The sequence below is a fragment of the Musa acuminata genome, chromosome BXJ3-3 (genome assembly GCF_036884655.1).
Source record: "Musa acuminata AAA Group cultivar baxijiao chromosome BXJ3-3, Cavendish_Baxijiao_AAA, whole genome shotgun sequence".
Classification (NCBI taxonomy): domain Eukaryota; kingdom Viridiplantae; phylum Streptophyta; class Magnoliopsida; order Zingiberales; family Musaceae; genus Musa; species Musa acuminata.
In genome coordinates, this window is record NC_088351.1 from 1,792,751 (window position 1) to 1,811,558 (window position 18,808).

General features: G+C 38.1%; 3 protein-coding genes across 3 annotated transcripts; 1 reads left to right on the forward strand and 2 right to left on the reverse strand.

The window, feature by feature from the left end:
• Positions 1-461: 461 nt before the first annotated feature.
• LOC135633490 (uncharacterized) lies at positions 462-4,056 on the forward strand. Its single transcript, XM_065143011.1, has 3 exons — positions 462-1,108; positions 1,223-1,314; positions 3,695-4,056. The coding sequence occupies exons 1-3, from the start codon at positions 650-652 to the stop codon at positions 3,699-3,701; spliced, it is 558 nt and encodes a 185-aa protein (XP_064999083.1). The 5' UTR covers positions 462-649; the 3' UTR covers positions 3,702-4,056.
• A 2,831-nt stretch (positions 4,057-6,887) lies between these two features.
• Positions 6,888-8,782, reverse strand: LOC135632414 (probable WRKY transcription factor 31). Its single transcript, XM_065140976.1, has 4 exons — positions 8,361-8,782; positions 7,808-8,284; positions 7,610-7,723; positions 6,888-7,539 (listed from the first exon to the last, which is right to left on the reverse strand). Exons 1-4 carry the CDS (start codon positions 8,691-8,693, stop codon positions 6,928-6,930), a joined length of 1,536 nt encoding a protein of 511 aa, XP_064997048.1. The 5' UTR covers positions 8,694-8,782; the 3' UTR covers positions 6,888-6,927.
• Positions 8,783-10,426: 1,644 nt separating this feature from the next.
• LOC135634248 (aspartic proteinase oryzasin-1-like) lies at positions 10,427-18,153 on the reverse strand. Its single transcript, XM_065144590.1, has 13 exons — positions 17,762-18,153; positions 17,623-17,683; positions 16,451-16,545; positions 16,202-16,314; positions 14,609-14,777; positions 14,485-14,524; positions 14,315-14,379; positions 12,868-12,981; positions 12,704-12,768; positions 12,434-12,593; positions 12,246-12,365; positions 10,855-10,937; positions 10,427-10,762 (listed from the first exon to the last, which is right to left on the reverse strand). Exons 1-13 carry the CDS (start codon positions 18,113-18,115, stop codon positions 10,678-10,680), a joined length of 1,524 nt encoding a protein of 507 aa, XP_065000662.1. The 5' UTR covers positions 18,116-18,153; the 3' UTR covers positions 10,427-10,677.
• Positions 18,154-18,808: the final 655 nt, after the last annotated feature.

Consider the following 18,808-nt stretch of genomic DNA (forward strand, 5'->3'; position numbering starts at 1 on the left):
AAAAGAGTTAAATTATGAGAGTATGTATGCATATATCTGCTGATTGTGTGGAATTTGAAACTAAAGTATATAGATAAAAAGTTTCAAGTATATAAATCCTTAATTTTCGAAAGAAAATTTGAAATCACTTTTTTTTTAATGCAAATTCAAAGTGAAAGAAAATATTAATTATATGATTTTATTTACAGAAAAAAAAAAGAGAATTATGTTTGATAAATTCGAAAAGGACAAAAACCGTCCCATAACACCATCACAATGAAGGGGATGGCAATGGTGGAAAGCATGATGGACGTACCCTCGTGCATGATATCTTCGTCTTCCACTTTCCACTTCCTCCATATGTTCTTCCTCCCTGTAAAGCCCCAACTCCTCTCTCTCTCTCTCTCTCTCTTAGCTTCCCAACCCCACCTTCCTCAAAGCACTCAGGGACCCGTCGACCCCCACCCACGTTCTCGCCAGCTAACAGCCCATCTTCCATCATAACGTCAGGTGGCAACAGGAGGAGTTCGTGCCGCGCACCCTACCTCCCCGTTTTCCCAACTAACCTTACTCCGCTCTTATACTCTTCTTTCCCCTTCCGCCTCGCTCGTCTCTGCGCTCCCTACAGAACGCATCAGGCAGCGGCGGTGAAGAGGCGGCGATCACTCCGATGGATGACTCCGAAGGTACGCCAGATCAAAAGACCACCTTGGCCAAGGAGGAGGAGGAGGAAGGGGGAGCAACCGTCCCTGCGTCCGAAGTGGCCCAAGAAGTGGTCGCGGAGGTGATCGATGAGGAGGAGGTGACAGCCGTACCCGTGTCCCAAGAGGCCCAAGACGTGAGCTTGGAGTTGGAACAACCCGAGGAACGGGAGCCCGAAGCTCCAGCAGCAGGCGTCTTGGAGGATTTGTCGTCGGCGGCGGCGGTTGTTCCTGCTATTGGACCGCCTCCTGCGAATGAGGAGGTCGTGCAGGTTGCCAATGCTGTGGCTGAGACCTCGAACACTTGTATCGAAGCTGAACCTTTGTCATCTGAAACGGTAGAGGAATCAGTTCCTGCCCTGAACAGCTTGGTGAGCCAAGTGCCTCGTGACAGCACTGAGCTATGCCGTGAGACAGGGGACTCTGAGGCGAGTACCGACATGCGGAGCTTCCATTCCTGTTATCATTTGTATATTGTTTATATTAGTTTCGCCGACATTATGTGCTAATTCTGAAGAGGAATGATTGGATTCATGCATCAGGTGGTCTCAGCGACACTCCTAGAGCGCCGAGCTACTTGGTGGAATTGTTGTGGATTATTTGATGTTCTTACAGGATCCAGAGGAAACATGAGGTCAGCGAATCATGAAAACAAATCATATTAATCTTTTAATTTACATGAACACAGCATTTTATTTATCCTGACAGAGTAAATTACACTTACTGGAAAGTGTTTGTGAAATTGCTTGTCATCTACAATTGGTTCATCAAGTTTGTCTGATCTTTTCATCTTAAGCATAGTCTATGAGGATTAATGAAGGTAGAAAGGGTTTAGGGCAAAGCCTAGAATAATAAGAATGAGATGAGACTTCACAAGGAATTAGAAGAGACACTTTGAGACAGATGAGGAAGGAGACCAACTGCTAAAGATATTCAAATTTTGCATGGTACACTTGCTCTGTTTATACAGTCTTGATTTGGTATTATCTGATTCATATTAAGTTAGGAGATTAACTTGATTAAAACATCTTTTCTTCTTGTTATTGCTTACCCGAGAATGGTCAATAATTACTTCATATTCATTGTTTCAATGAAGTTTTGTTTCTTCCACTCTGTGTGATTTTAATTTTTGATTCTTTGGTCTATGTTAACCGGCTTTTCTGCAACAAAATAGCTGGTTCCTGCTATATTTTCATAGAAGTTGATCCATATGCATCTTCAAAGCTCTTATGTGCTGACAAAGGATATTTTCTGGACAAGCACCTGAGTCAAGAGTAGGCACAAGAGTTTGCTGGCTATACTTTGAACAACAAATGCCATCCTGAAGTTGGATTTTGGGTTTTAAAGCTCTGAGCTTTTGGACCTGCATTTTCTGTAACATAATGCATCTAAATAGACCCTTAGAGAATCTAGTTAAAGATCAACATATGGTATTCATCAACTAGCAGTGTCGAAATGACTGAATTAAGAGCATACATGATGTTTCTTTGACCAAATTGGCACTTCTCATAATGATGCTTGCAAACCAAATATGCTTCAGTATGTATTGAAGGCATCATTATTAGCCCAAAATAAGCAACAATACCTACTGCAATGATGTGTGTTAATTAAAACTCTCCTTATGTTGCTAAACTTATTTCTATTTGGACCACAAGTATGAGCACCACGGGGACTATAATGCTCAGTTTCTTATGGACACTAAAAACTGTGTGGTAACACAGATGGCATCTTAGTGTGATGAGATGTGCAGGTTGCCATACAGTGTACTTGAAGATTCATTACACTTTACACTCGCCAAAGAGATGTTCCAAAGGAAACCCTAACAAATGTATGATCTGATTTGTTTGTTTTACATGGTTTGCTGGAGGATGAGAGTTTGACAATGGCACCATAGAGACATTGATCAAAATTCATTTGGCCTTGAGATTTCAGGTCAGAATTGACTTATTGCTTGCGTTGACAATTGGTTCAAAAGTCACCTAAATTAAAAATGATTGAGAATAAAAGAACACACAAGGTAGGATAATCTCCTTTTATTTGCTTTCTTTTGGGTTTTTTTTTTTGTTCATATATCATTATTAACAGCCAAAGACTGCAGTTTGAACCCATGTTCAAAAGACATAGATGTTAGATTGCAGTTTGAATCCATAGGTAATAGACTAGTAGATATTAGATTGCAGTTTGAATCCATTCTTGAAAACACTCATGCAGATATGATGCATGTTTATTCAATTGCTGGAGCTTCTGCTTGATACCATCACCTAAACTATTCAACAAAATTAGCTCAAACAACATTTTTTATGCATGTTTATTATATTTCTAGAGCTTCAGCTTGATGCCAACTTCATAAACTATTCAACTCAAATTTTCTGGACAGCATATCTTTTTTTTACCACAATGAAATGTAGATTATGTGTTGTTTTGTCTCTAATTAATTCGTGTTCTTATTTTTTCAGCCTGATAAACTGGGACTGCTAACATTAACTTGAAACCATCAGAACTAAGAGCTTAGAGCCAACCGACATTAAAACTTTTGGTCCAGCAAGCAAAAAAGGCCAATCTTCACATTAAAATTGGAACCACAAACCATGTTTCTAATGTTTGAAGTCCCAAGATAGCTACTTCTTATTATGAATAGGCTAAATATTCTTGGTTTCATTAGTAATTTCTCTGGTGGGAATCTATGGTTGACATCTAGTGTAATTTATTACTTGAAAGTTACATAGATCGGTGGGATCTCCACTGGTCTCAATGATTTCACATCCCCTGTCCTGATGTGTTGTTGTTCTACCAGCAAATTTTGTTCCTTGTTTATATATATTTCTACGGATTTTCATCTTTGATTCTGTTTTCTCATCAGAGATTGAACTTGTTCTAATTGCCATTTTTCTACCCTGGCTGTTGCTAAATTTGTTGTTCATCATTGTTTTGCACCATAAATTGCATCCCTTTATGTGAGACATCATGTTCTTGTCTTCACCTTATTATGTTTCTCCAATTTGACCCTGTGGCAGAACATGAAGATGACAAGAGGAGAAACTAAAAGGGAGAGCAATCTGAATGCTTTCAAGAGTTTGCTGTTTGGATTCTGAATGCTTTTAAGAGTTTGTGAGGTTGAAGTTATGGACAATGGTGATCATGGAATGCTGATGTTGTGCAGCATTAGCTGCTGCTGCTGCTTCTTCCATTTTTGTTGGTCTTTGTGAGGCCCTATAATTTGTGTTCTTGTGTATAACATCGGGTTCTTTCACATGTTTGTAAAATTGATTAAAACTTGGTCATATTTTGTTCATCTAATGATTTGTTTGTTCTGCACAGATTCATGTGTCAACTTGATATGAATCAGGAATGGTAATGCTGCTCTTTTGTTGCTGCTTCTATGCTTGCTTTTCTGTGTGCATGGACTCGATCCTTACCCTGCAACCATAGAGGACAGAGAGTAGAAACAATGAAGACTGAAGGTATCATTCCACGTCTCCCCTTTCTCCTTATCCATCTGATGGTATACGTACCACCAACAGAGAAGATCCATCGTTAAAAGAAGAGACGAGAAAACTAAAACAAATTATTTTTTTATGGATAGCATATATGAATTTATATACATGATAATTATATAATTTTTTCAATCAAAAATAAATATAAATTATTTATCTAAATTATTTTATAATGTAGAAAATCATACTGAGATCATGATCATCATTATTGATAGAATTATGATAATATATTATTATAATTTTTATGATTTAGAATCATTATCATGTGTCATCAAGATATTGAGTGGATCATGATAATCTCATGATGATATATTGTTCTTAATAATATTCTTCCTAATATACCTAGTAAGAATTACTAGAGAGGCAAAGGTTTGGTAAGAGCATCTACATGTTAATTAAAAGATACAACACTAGAGACATGTGACTCATCATTTTGAAATAATTATTTATTTTATTTAAGAGTAAAATCTAATATTAACACAAAGATATATTGTCCCAATATTGTCACAATATATAAATGGAGGATTGACAAATAGTTCATATAGCAATAATTGAATCCAACAAAACTCAATAATTATAGAAGCAACCACTTCGTATTGAGCCTCAGTACAAGATCTTGCAATAAAGAATTGTTTCTTGAAACTCTAAGAGATTGGATTGTGATAAAAAAAATATAATATAAACACTAGTATATGTCTATTATCCTTATTATCTGTCCAATCGATATCCAAAAATGTATGAAGTAAGAGGAGTCCTATCGGAGAAATAAAACATTATTAATAGTATTCTTTAAGTACAAGAGAAAGTGTTTAATAGTTATCTAGAAAGTAAACTTGTGCATAAATTAAAATAATTTATTTACTACGTATATAATGTTCGAACGAGTGAACCACTCTTTCATGAAGAATGTAAGAATTCAATAAAAAAATTATTAGAGGAACATAATTTAGAGATAGATATTAGGTTCTTCGTATCAGGAATACAAAAAACATCATAGAGTAAAAAATGATTTTGAGAAAGAAAAAAAGTTTGTAGAACCAGTACAATTTATTTTGAGGCATCTAAATGAAGTGATAAATTATTTAAGTCAAACCTGACACAATAAGAAGCTCTATAATCAACTAACCAATAAAAGCTGAAAAGATTAAGCGGCAAAGTGAGCATGTTGCAATGGTAATGAAAATAAATAAGTGATACAGTAAGATACATAGAATAAGATGGGTATAAAGGTTGAAACATTCATGAAATAACAACTTACAAGTAACGACATTTTTTAGTAGCATGGCCTTGCATGTCACATATTTGATGGGTACCTTTGTTATTGAATTATTGCTTAGATTTGTTGATACTTTTATTATGATGTTGTTACGTGTTGCCTCCAAAATGATAGTTTGGATAATTATTTTGCTAGTTGTGGATTTTACCTTTATTGCTAGTATTAGCTTCCTTAACAAAATTAACTGTAATAGAAACAACTCTTGCTTAAGATAAGCTTTATAGTTAGAAAACTAATCATGAAATTCTTTAACAAATATAAGATTATCACAATATGACACGAATAGTAGCTAATATCTCCTTGTAATATGAACCAAGACTATTTAATATGTGAAAAATAATTTCTTTATCATCAAGAGGTGCGTTAGACATAGCAAGTACATTTGCTTAATATTTTGATAGCCTATATATAGTTAGAAATAAATATTATACTGTTAGAGAGTCTCAAGAGAGTTTCTCGAAGTTACATGAGACAGACTATAAGATTGGTTGACATACATTGTTGCAAGTTTGTATCACATCTTATACAAAAATTTTGTAAAGACTACATAAAGAATAATTTGAGGGGGGAGAGAGAGGCACTGATAGCACTTCTAAGAAGATGATGTTGATAAATCCAAAAAGTATGTTTATGATTAACAACTTCAATATTATTCTCTCTAATCATTTGTGAAGCGTAAGTGATAATATCGTCTACATAACCCATAACATCATAACTGAAAGAAAATAAAATTGAATACACCACGAGGTATAATTTATGAGCGTCAATTTGAAAAAAAGCATGGATTATAATATTAATAGAGATAAGAGTATTTTTATGAGTAAAGAAATTAGGAATGATGTGAGATAAGTAGCTAATTAAAGAGATGTTGTCGATCATGTCGAAGAGTCAAAGAAGAAAAGATCCATACAGCTTACAAGAAAGATAGGCTTGTTAGAGCATAAAACTCAATAAAAATTGTAATACTATCTTGATGAAAAATGAGATATAAAACAACAATAGTAAAAGAGAAGATAAAAAAAAAACTCGTTGGAGCAATTATGACTTTGATACCAGAAATAACTAACTTGAATTTTTAATGATATTATGTATGAGTTTATATGCAGAGAGATTATAAAATATAATAATTACATAATTTTTTCAATCAATAATAAATAAAAATATTTATGATCACACAGTTGATATTAAGATATTAATATAATTATGATAATATATTATTATAAATTTTATGATTTAAAATCATTATAACATATTATCAAGATATTAATCTTATCACTATTTATTGTTTAAATAATATCTTTGCTAATAAAAATAAGTCAAAAAATCAAGGGGTTGTCTTTATTCCACTGGAAACAAAGAAGAGACGATCTTTGATTCACATGCACTCATTGTATGGTTGAATGGAGTAAAAATAACAAAAAGAACCCAAAAATCCAAAGAAAAAAGTTGTAATGTATGCGCGTAGTTGAATCTGTTGTTACATAATGTTATCGCTGCTGTTGACGGGCGGCCGATGGCCACCGCCGATGACGGACTTGATGGCATCGGCCAGCGCGGCGGCGAAGTTTGGGTCGGCCGTTATGGCTGCCGTCGCGGCGCTCACCGCCTCCGTCAGTGACGGCGGCACGGCCGGTTGTGCCCTTTGCTGTGGTAACTGGGAGGCGGCCATCTGCGGCGACGTTTGGAACCCCGAGAATGCCGACTGGTTGAGTAGCTTTTGGCCATGGACATGCGGCAGGGACTGTGGTTGAGGCGGAGCACCGCCGCTGGGGAAGGGGAAGTGGAATTGGGTGGCAGGTGGCCTTTTGGACAGTAAAGGATTCGGATCTTGTGTGAGATCCAAGGTGACGGTCGGGAAGGGAGCGGACGCTGATACGGTGGCCATGCTCGACGAGCACGGGAGAACGGTGCTGGCTAGGAAGTTCGAGTTCATCAGCGCATTGGTGCTGGTCATCGACCCGGAGAGGAGCATCGACGCCGCAGCCGAGGTGGTCGACTTCATCGCCATGGCGGCCGGTGGGAGGGGATGGTTGTGATTCCCCTCGTAGGTCGTTATCAGGATCGAACGATCGTCGGCGCACCTCTGCACCTGATCGAAGAAGCAAGCAGGGGATCAGTCGGAATCACCATAGACGAGACCACGAGTAATAAGCGCTTACTTGCTTGCGGACAGGACAACCGGTAGCCATGGTGCATCGGTAGTAAGCTCTCGGGCATGGGTTTCCCTTGGCGATCTTCTGCCCGTACTTCCTCCAGTGACATCCATCCGCAATCTACAACACCGTTAGCTTCGCTCAGCAGATCGGTAACTGTAATCGAAGGTACAGATCAGTACAAAATGCAATGAACTTAATTACCATGGTCGCCTCAGATCGAGCTCGAATAGAAACGCGAGCTTTCCTCATGGTGGCCACTGGCGTCTGCTCGGCAGTCTTTGTGGGCGTTAACTTGAGAGCTTTGTTAGTGTTCCAACTTGGGTCAAGGTTCTCATCATTCTTGTACAGAAGATTGTCCGGTGGCGGTGACGAACGTCCGGGGCTGGCAGTCGATGAATTCGACGGCTTGTCCTCCTCCGCGGCCGGACCCAGTTCCATGAAGTGCTTGGGGAAGATGACTCGTCCCCGGTCGCGATTCATGGCGTCAACCGTTGCACCCATAACCTCGATTACCTCGCGTGCCTTCCAGCTTTCGTTGTTCCGTTGGTGCCTCTGTCGCGTCAGGGTGGCCAGATGCATCTCGAGGGCGCTGTAGCTGGCACTCACTTGGCTCAGCAGTAACCTCAGCTTCTGGTTCTCCTCGTTCATGCGCGCCAGCTCTACTTGCATGGCTGCCAGCTGAATCGAGCACCCCATTTGGTTCATTGCACGAAAGAAAAAGGTAAAATGAATCAGATGGCAACACAATCCTGACCTCGTTCCTGCCTTCTTTGTCATCTTCATCATCGACCTGCTCTACCATGCTTGTTTCATTGGTATTCTTCTTCTTCTCATCCGCAACGGCCGGATTGCTGCTCAGCGCCTCCTCCGCCATCTCGGCATGCGACCGGGCGTTTAGGCTGATCGGGAACTCGATCTTACCGGTGCCCAAGTGATGGTCGCTGGAGTCCGTTGGCTGTTTGCGCTTCAAAACACCACCACCGGTGCCGACGTAGTTCGAGGACGAAGCAAGGAAGAGAGGCGCCGACGTGTCCAAGGTGAGCACTCCTGCACCACCACCCCTTCTATCCATGTAACTCTGTGTCATGAAATGGCTATTGGTGGATCGAATCAAACGAGACGAACTGAAGGTTGAGCAGCAGGAAGAGGAGGATGGAAACCGAGGCGGAGGAGACGAGCGTCGTAGGCCCGAATTCTTGGTCCGGAGAGAGGGGAGAAGGCAATAAGAACAGGAGGGGCCGCGGGCGGAGCTGCAATGACATCAGGCTGTGCGTCAGATCCGACAGTTGGGCCCGCAGTTCTCTGCAATCATAAGAAGGTAAGAGAGACGGGCCGCATCAAAAGACAAGGAGGCATTCCAAACGGTTTCGGGAGTCAACGCTCGATCGCGGACCGCTTCAATGCGGCGGCCACTTGCGTCCATGTCACCGCTTTTCGTTGAACGGGAGTATGGGTCAAAGCGTTGACTTCCTGCACTTCGTCTTGCCGTGCGATGGAAAGGACAGGAAGCAGGGACGGCCCCCTCGGGAATGCTGGACCCTACGGTACGACATCAACTCTGGTGGTTCTCGTGAAGGTGAGACCCTGGCTGGGGCGAAACAGGAGATCTCGAACGTTCCACTTGTTTGACCCTGATGGAGGAGTCACGTCGAAGGGCGGGGCGGTGGCGGTGGAGACAGCGAAGGCTGCGGCGGGGCGAGGGGAACTCTGAGGAACGCCATTTGTTGCCATCTTATCATCATCATCATCATCTGCAGAGCTCACACAGTGTTTTCTTGCTATTCTATTGACTCTTTCTGAGGAAAGAGTTTGATTTGATGATGGATGGATTTCTTCTATGGAATCGGTTCAGACTTCCTCACAGACACCTGCCTGCATTATTATCATTTCTTGAATGCTACGCCACCAATGGGTGCATGGGTCAAAGACTTTGACTCTGATGATAGCGATATCGCGTGAACCCGGCCGTTCCCACGGGGAAAAGTCAAAACAGCATGTGATGGTCGTTAACTTTGTCATAAAAATATATAGATATGAAACATGAATAAAAAACTCAGGTCCCGCAGAAATTTGTTAGATTATATGATATTATTTAGATAAAATATATTATAAATATAATTAAATTTTAATTATGAATATATTAATTATAAAAAAAATTAATTAACCTCTTTATATTCGATTAGTTAGAAGAGTTTATAATCGACCCGACTGACTTGAGTCTTAAAGCTTCGTCCTATAAGATGATTTGTTTGAAGATAAAATTCTCTCGTATCCATATAAAAAAACTTTGTCAAAAAGACCTTCTTCCCTTTATAATGTTAATTTCGTTATCGTCGTCATTGATCATAGAGTATTAACTATATTAATAGAAAAATAATTTTCTTATATGTCATGTTGATCTGACATCTATTTAACATAATAGTATTTTATGATCATCATATAACGAGTCTCCATTAAATGTAGATAACGTTAAAAAAAATTTACTAAGCACTATAAATAGAATTCCCAATATCATCCTTGTGACGTAACATGAACCATGGATATGGAGGGACAGAAGAACAAAGAAAACTATGACCATAAAGACATGAATGAAATCAGGCAGTTTAATTATGATTACAAGTTTCTTGAGAGCCATCACAGATCAAGAAAAGGCAAAAAAAATCATTATCTCTCTTATGTTTGTTTTCCATTTGGTACAATTATAGGGTTTATCAGTTCTTAACTACTAATTCATTTGACTTAGGCTAACAAGCAAAGACAGCAAGTCTTCTTAAAAGATTTCATGCATCATCATGATTTTGGTCGCTAATCCAAATTAAATATGATCGAGAACAAAGATTTAGCATGCTCCCAAAGAAGCAATATGTATACATACGTCCATAACAATACCATATTCTCCCTAGATTTAAGCAGGATGACAGGAGTTGAAGTGAAATTACAGTAAGCAGGATCAATGGCAAACCCAAACACATCAAAAATAACAAGGCAAGCTAGGAATCAATTTTTACAAGCATGGATAGCCATATATATATAATACAGTGGCATAATATATTTTAAGACAATAATTAACCTTAAGCTGCTTCTGCAAATCCGACTCTGAGATTGCCATAGTCAAACACCGTGTGATACACCCCCATGAAAACATCACCAAGTATCCTGCAGCAATTGAAGAATCAATTACATGCATTAGAAACTGATCGCGCTATCTCACAGGCAATCTAACACAGGGCACATAGATGGTGATGTACCAAAGTGGACCCTGAGGTACATCAATGGCTGTAAATCCACTGATGCACTGTTCAGAACCTCCAGTAGCAACTTTAAGTGTGTACTGCAGCCAATGAGAACTAAATTAGATAACATCAACAGCAATGTACAATAGGATAATACATGGCTTGATGAATGATGCATTAATCCTGTTTCCAGTATTTGCCAGATACAATGACTTCCTTCTCTTTTCTTTTTTCCTTTTACTCTTATTTTTCTGATAATTAACGCTTTCAAGGATCCATAGCTTGCCAGACACAAGGCTGTCAGACTATCTGAGAATGAAAGTTCATCTGCAACTATCCGAGAATTCCAGGGATACTCTATAAGGAACAGTGGAACAAATTATCACCTAGAAAGACACTTATTGAATGGCCTTAAGAACTACATTAATAGCAATATAAGGAATTCTGTTGACCATATATGAGAACCAATCAATTCGATGAAACATAAATCTTGATACAAAACAAGGAGATATAAATGATCTTGGCATATTCTAAAGCCTGAAGATAGGAAACCTAGTCTATGGAAAAAAGGTCATTCTGTCATCTCTAAGTTCATTTATCAAAAGCATCTTATCAGACTGTTGAGATTAATGTTAGCAGGTCACCAACCACTGAGATAGAAAGCATTCATTATCTGTGGGAATATGGTAGTAATAGGATGGAGTTATCCAAAGCAATTGAGTAGAAATAGCATTCCACTATTCCACATTTATTATTGATACCAAAATTTAGATGTAGACCTTTATCAACAACAAAAAAGGATGTCAGATGCAGGTCATTCAATCTTTTTATACGTCATCCATCTCAGTCAGCTGCTCTAGAAGCATTAGATGCAAGTGAGACAAATCCTTGCTGCAGCAGCATGATTGTGATTTGCTTATGCTGGTTAGCTGAGAGATAAACCAATCACCAAGTCTAAAAACACTCTAGGAGTAGGATTATGGTCCATGAAATGAACTGGAATCATCAAACCTCACAAGAACCACTATTCCTGGAGTAGGATTAGGGGCTTTCATTTTAAATTATCTAAAATCTTCTATTCCTGGAGTGATCAATATTCTTAGTGGGAGAACCACTATTCCTCAAAATCTTAAGGTTACTATGAAGGAGGCAAGCATTATGCAAAAGTTATAGTGTTCCCCTTACATTTAAGCTGGATGTAGAAATAATGTGTTTGGCATGTGGGCCTAAGTTATGCTGGTGTACAGCAAATACTAACACCATATTTCTTTCAGAACACAAAATATGATTTAACAAAAAAAGATGAAAATAGTAAATACAGATTTCAATTTGATTGGTGGTGTAATGCTTTTTGACAAACAAATTCCAAAAATGTTATTCAACAGTAGTCATTAATAAGACTCTACCTGCTCTGGCGTCAGGTCAAAATTCTTTCCACCAATGTTGAAAGAGATGACAGGCATGAAGGAGAGACTATCACAGTCAATAGCTGATTCACCCATGGGACTTGGTATTCTTTTGCATAACTGCAATTAAACTCAGAAAATTATACTAGACAACAAGCAAATTCCAGTGTTGTCAGGTGCAACTTCACCTCATTGAGGTAGCTCAAAATCTGCTCTAGTGTCTGGTTCAGCCTGAGCTGACTTTGCATCCATATGACTGCCATCTCACAGTAGGAGCACATGCCACCATCATTGAGGCCATTAGCTAATTTCTCAACTTTGTTGTCAACCACACTTTTGATTCCCAGACTGCAAATACAAGTAAAAAGAAAGTAAAACACAAATTTTGTTGATCATGACATGACAACATTTAAAAGAAATGCTGAGACTTCCTTTGATATATATGTTGCTAACACTACCTAGCTCCTTGAGTACTATTATAGGAACAAAGACCAATCTGAGAACAAATCTTTGATGGTTCTTCCTGTAATTGGAAGCCAAAGTCAGTGCAATTAGTTGTCACTTGATAAATAGATGAAAGTTTCTTTAAAAATATTTATATCTAGAGGACAATTTAAGCAACCTCTGCCAGTAACATGTCCATAATCTTTTCACCATATTGTGCAACTACAGCTTTGCACTGTTGGCTAACCACACCAGAAGCTCCAATTTTCTGATTAATCTCAGTGATAACAGTCTGCAAAAGAATTTTTCCAAGGACTTGTTAGCTACACCATTTTGACAATGACAGTGAATAAGGATAACGACTTTAGACCTAATAAGTGCATAATGAGAACAGAATCAGTCAGACAACATGATGTGATGTTAGAAATAGCCCCTCCTATCTGAGACTATTTCGAAGAACAGAATAAACTCCGAAGGTATTAATCTAATGACAAGCTAGGAACTTTCTTGCTGAATAAGTTACAACAACATAGCAGAAAATTAATTAAAGCACTCTACGCCTCTCTGGGACTTTGTCAGATTTTGAACATCTGTTCACTCCTAATGTATATCTTCTATTCTTTAATCAGAATTTTATGATAATGTTTAGCTTCAATTTATGCCATTGGTTTCAGTACACCAGATAATCAATTCTGTAGCAGAACAAAGTTTAGAGTTGCTTGCAAATATATTGGGCCATGGATGGTGGTAGGCTAAAGGTTTGGAATTTTATGTCAAGTGCTGCAGACAGAAATAAAATATGAGATGAGCTTCGAATGGCCTGCCACAGTATAGTACCAGGTCATCTCATGACTTGGCCTCGACCAGACTGGCACAAATTGCATTGCATCTCAAGATTCTCAACATACAAGTCATATCAAAGTTCAATTACATGAACCCTAACCAACATATCTCAAACACTACAAGTCATATTGGGCCATGGATGGTCGTAGGCTAAAGGTTTGAAATTTTAGGTCAAGTACAGAAGACAATAATAAAATATGGGATGAGCTTCGAATGGCCTACTACAGTACAGTACCAGGTCATCTCATGACTTGGCCTCAACCAGCCTGGCACATATTACATTGTATCTCAACAGACAAGTCATATTAAAGTGCCACTTACGTGATAAAACTATCATCTCTCAAATACTACAAGTCTAAAGAAGAAAAAGACACTACATTAAATAGCAGAAACACTAGATGGGATGTGCATGGATCAAAAGTTATAAGAGAAATTGTACATACAAACTATAATAAGGCCCAGACTTACATCCTTCCATCAAATGTATTTATGCCCATGGAAAACTGCATGCTGCATTTATGTTCCTTACAAGCAAGATTTTGGAATATCTTTCCTAAAAGGTCTATTTGGTAAATGTAGCATTTTGAAGTATCACAGTAAGAAAGGCATATATGACACAAATTTTTTTTCGAAAGGCTTAGGGGACATAGCTTCCTGGAAGAGCAACAGTTCTTGCATGCTCTATCAGGAAGATGTGATATAACTATGGGATACATGAAAAACAAATTTTAAAAATAAAAAAGAGAAATTTTGGATATACATGTAATTCTTTCAGTACTTACTGTTGGCCCAGCAATCAATGAAGTTCCAGAATCTGCAATTGCTGAACAACCTCCAGAACAAAATCCTGAAATCAAATACGATATAAAGTCAAAAAAGTTAAAAGAAAGACTTCTTTCTGTATTAAAATAGATTATAATAAAAAAAGAATATAGAAAACTCATTGCACTACCAGTTGTTTGACTTCCAACAAGGACATCTTCCATGTTAAACTACAAGTGAAAACTTCTGGATCAGATAGAAGATACAGGGAAAAAAATAACGGATGTCATCAAATATAGATATGCAAAGCCAACCTGCCAATAACCTTTCTGAGTTACAGGTACATAAATGTGTTCGCCCTTGTAGTGCTGTGAGTCAACCCCTCCAAAAACAATTTCACCTCCTGCCCCTTCATTTACATTCCGGTTGAACCAGAAAGAGAAAATAGGCTCTTTAACAAGACTTTGATTGACAATGTTGTACCTGTTTAACAAAAAAATAAAGCTAATTTTCTTTCATTGTTCCAGCATTTTTACACAGAATCAACCAGAACCATGATAATTGGAGAACATGACAATTAAGATAACCCTTGCAAGAGATGACAGCTTAATGTTTAATGTTTAAGAGTTCAAAACTTTAAAATCATGCATGATAGTGTTTTAAATATCTGATACAATGTGTTTCTGCATGTTATAGGCATGATATGGCTCAGAGAGCACCCTGGGTCAATCAAAATAGGCAAAAAAATTGACCAGATTATACCATAAAATAGTCAGAACTGCCATGGCACGATTACATGAAGGCACGCAGCCCGGTTCAAACTAAAATTCTTGAGTCATAAAATAAATTTTGAAAAGCCATTACAAAAGAGTCTAATGATGACATGATTATAAAGGCTAAACCAAGGATTTGGATGTCAGTCTAATATCAGTTTACCTAATGGACTGGTATGGTATTGGTCTACCAGACACTAAACATGCATTGCCTGATAACATCAAATAATATAATATAATAATAAATGGTATTATACCAGTATCGAGCTATATATTACAAGAAACACAAGCTAAAAAAATTGCCTATGATATTATTAAGCCTCAACAAACAATTTTTGAACTAGTCATCTGTTACTTATCAGTAGATATACTATCTTAACTCTTAATACCATTTGGAACATCAAATGAAATATTAGCTTTGTGTGATAATGGTTATTGGTTTTATAACTCATAGGGGTTTTTCCACCTTGATAGATATTGTGATGGTGATATATCCTTGCTCTTGTGTGGTTTTGTTAATTATTAGTCATAAAGCACAAATAGAGTGACAAATATGAACTTAACATCCCTCCTAACACACAAGCCAAAGATTAAAGTGCAACATACGAGTGCAAGCCAAAAGTTAATAGACTTGGAAAGAAACCCATATATGCATAAAACATGCTGGGAAAGATTAAAGAAAGGGTATCCCCCTCACATTGAAGTCAGGGACCCAAGTGCAATCCAAACAGTGATGAGCTTTACAAATGGTGTGCATCTGGGCAAAACATGCTGGCAATGATCCCAACTAAAAGGCAAACATGCAAGCCAAAAGTCTACAGATTTTGCAGAAGGACCTATATATGGGTAGACAACACTGGAAAAATTAAAAGAAAAGTGATGAATACAAGAGGATCCAGGGAAAGATCAAAGGAAAAGATATAATGGAGCATCGGGATCTAAACCCATGACAAACTTAAGTACCACTAGTATACGCAGAGGTGGGTCACTTCTCCTAAAAGCTTATGCTAATAAGAGAGATGCCAACTTATATAAGCTCAAATATAAAGAAATGACTTCCAAAACTTCTTGTAACAATGAAAATAACATCATTCATACAATAATCAGAGTAACGTTAGCTAACGTGTTGAGTACCATATAGGTGTCACATTGCCAACTGAGATTTCTTCAAATCCAAGTCCAAGAATTCCATCAAATTTTGCAGCCAAAAATGTTATACTTGGCTCCCTAGTGGCTTCAACAAAGACCTGAATGAGAAGGATTATTAGTTTGTCTTATTCATTACATAAAGTAAAATGCATCAGATAATGAAGCTCCAAGTCTGATCCTAAATAACAATGTCATACACAATAGCATTGAATTGAAATTCCACAGGCTCCAGACCTGATCTTTTATAACAATGTCACCAATTGTGACATAATCTTGACTACAGAAACCTGATATTGATCCAGTCCCATAGTGAATATTTGTAGACTTCCCTGGTAACAACACAAAAAACAATTAGTTCCAAGTGTTGTATAAAATGGAAGCTGTCCATTAAACATCCCAGAAAATGGTAATGAATGCAATCGATTCTTTTACATAATATTTTTCTCAAAAATAATATAGATCACTTCTAACGTAGAAGAAAATGTTCAATAGTTTTAAAAAAGATACAATAATATCATTGAATTGGGCACTATGATCTATGTGAAAAGTTTAAATTTCATAGTATCAAAAATTTTCAAGACACGGATAGTCACATATCTGACGAGTAATAGATATAAAAGGCAAAAAAACAAGGTGATATTCTTCTTTCTTTTTCTCTCGAAAAATCATATTATTCTTTGAATTCTTTTACCGACTTCTAATCAAAGCCTTATAATCAGGATTTGAATATCGTTTCACGTACCTCTCCTATATAACTTTAGATGACCTATTGTGTTTTATTTCTTCTATCAAGCAGTAGACATTACTTTCTCATGGATTATATACATCATTCCTCTTTCTCCTTCAGGGGTGCCCCCTCTATATTAGACCAATTAGATCTTTGTTGGGATTTTTAACTCTATCAAATTCTTCTTCTTCTTTTTTATAATGGTTCTAACTTATGAGTTTTAAATGCTTGAATCCATAGTTTGCACTTTCACTAAACTGGTATATAAATTATATGGCATGTGCACTACTAATTTGCTGCAAGACATTATTTTGGACTAAGCCCATTCCTATTTTGCATTTATACTTTTATCAATAAACATTGTAGCGTCAACTTAAGTAGAATTTTTTTGACTCCTCCCTGTTCTAATGATACATATCTAGGAATTGAAAATGAGGTAAGTTAATTCGGATGTGAGACAAAAACTGAAAAAGGGATGATTAAATAATGAGAAAATATTTGACGAATTTTCTCTTCTGAACGAAGGATAGTTACTTGCAAAAGAAATAAGCAGCTGAAAATAATTTATGTAGGCGAACCCAAATTTTTGGGGGGAAAAGGACTATCTGGCAAGATTACAAGTGGGTTTAACATGCCACCAAATTCTGCTACCGAAAGAAAAAGGGGAAGAACGACGAACCATTCTTCTGATACGTGCTCGATTGGCTCGACTTGTACTTGGGATGGAAATAGCAGGCCACCTGCGCAACCAAAGTGAGCAAAATCTCGCCTTTCCATGTTTCTCTTCAAGAAAAAAGAAGATTAAACTGATGGCTTACCGAGAAATAGCACTTGGAGGACGGAACCCACAAATTGGAGCTGCCGGTGTCGAAGACCACCGTGAAGTTCTGCGGCGGAGAGCCGATCCCGATCTCCCCGAAGTACTGAGCGTTCATGTAGTTCTTGAGGGCGACAACGTCGCCGCCATCGGGCCCCGCGGGTCCGTCCAGGCCAGGATCGAGGCGGAGACCATCTCGGTGGAGGGGGAGGCCATACTTACGGCCGTTCTGGTCCAGCGGCCTCTTCTTTAGACCGATCCTGACGAGGCCGTCGGCCGAGACAGCGAAGCCCAGCGAGATGACCACAAGGAGAAGAAGAAGAAGGCATGTCGGAAAAGCTCTGCCCGCCTTCATCGTGCGAGATTCGAATCATCGACGTACGACCGAGGGAACAAGAAATATATAGAACGGAAAATGTCATATATATATCCCTTCAAATCTACTTATTACTCTATTTACCCTTTTAAGTTTTAGTTTGTGTGCTCAAATTGACATATACACCCCTATCAAACTCAAAATGACATATACATCCCTGTAAATATATTAGCAGAATGATTTTTTTAATTAATATTTCTTCAATAAAATTATTATCTCCCTCTCAGAATAGTAATTTTATATTTTATTTATTTATCATTCGATGTAAATATATCCCATAAACCTTAAAAAAAGTCACCATTGGCTAAACATATATCTCTTGAGATTATTCGAATGAATGTAGATATCATATTAAAAATATATGGGAGGGGTTAATTTAGAAATTACAAACCTGGTACGTAAGGTTGACGGAGGCAATGGCAGCGATTGATGATGGCTCGTCCTGGAGATGGACGGTGGTGGGGGCTCGAGCTCGTAAATGTTTCTGGCCCGGCCAAGGAGTCACGGCCGAGACATGTCGATACAGGGATAATGATCCGACAGACAGACACCCACATCGCCCTCCACCAAGAGCCGGCGATGGCGATGGAGGCGTAGGTGTATTATCCAAGGAGGTGGAGACGAAACAACAGGTCGTGACAACGGAGCGCAGTGTCGAAGAGTCGGTCACCC

Excerpts from the sequence above, each read along its gene's own strand:
- LOC135633490 (XM_065143011.1), top strand. The coding sequence starts at position 650 with ATGGATGACTCCGAAGGTACGCCAGATCAAAAGACCACCTTGGCCAAG. Across the intron at positions 1,109-1,222 it reads GTGAGACAGGGGACTCTGAG|GTGGTCTCAGCGACACTCCT; the intron begins GCGAGTACCGAC and ends TTCATGCATCAG.
- LOC135632414 (XM_065140976.1), bottom strand. The coding sequence starts at position 8,693 with ATGACACAGAGTTACATGGATAGAAGGGGTGGTGGTGCAGGAGTGCTC. Across the intron at positions 8,285-8,360 it reads ACAAAGAAGGCAGGAACGAG|CTGGCAGCCATGCAAGTAGA; the intron begins GTCAGGATTGTG and ends TGCTCGATTCAG. Across the intron at positions 7,724-7,807 it reads CTCGATCTGAGGCGACCATG|ATTGCGGATGGATGTCACTG; the intron begins GTAATTAAGTTC and ends ACGGTGTTGTAG.
- LOC135634248 (XM_065144590.1), bottom strand. The coding sequence starts at position 18,115 with ATGAAGGCGGGCAGAGCTTTTCCGACATGCCTTCTTCTTCTTCTCCTT. Across the intron at positions 12,982-14,314 it reads CATTGATTGCTGGGCCAACA|ACTGTTATCACTGAGATTAA; the intron begins GTAAGTACTGAA and ends ATTCTTTTGCAG. Across the intron at positions 12,366-12,433 it reads TTTTGAGCTACCTCAATGAG|TTATGCAAAAGAATACCAAG; the intron begins GTGAAGTTGCAC and ends GTTTAATTGCAG.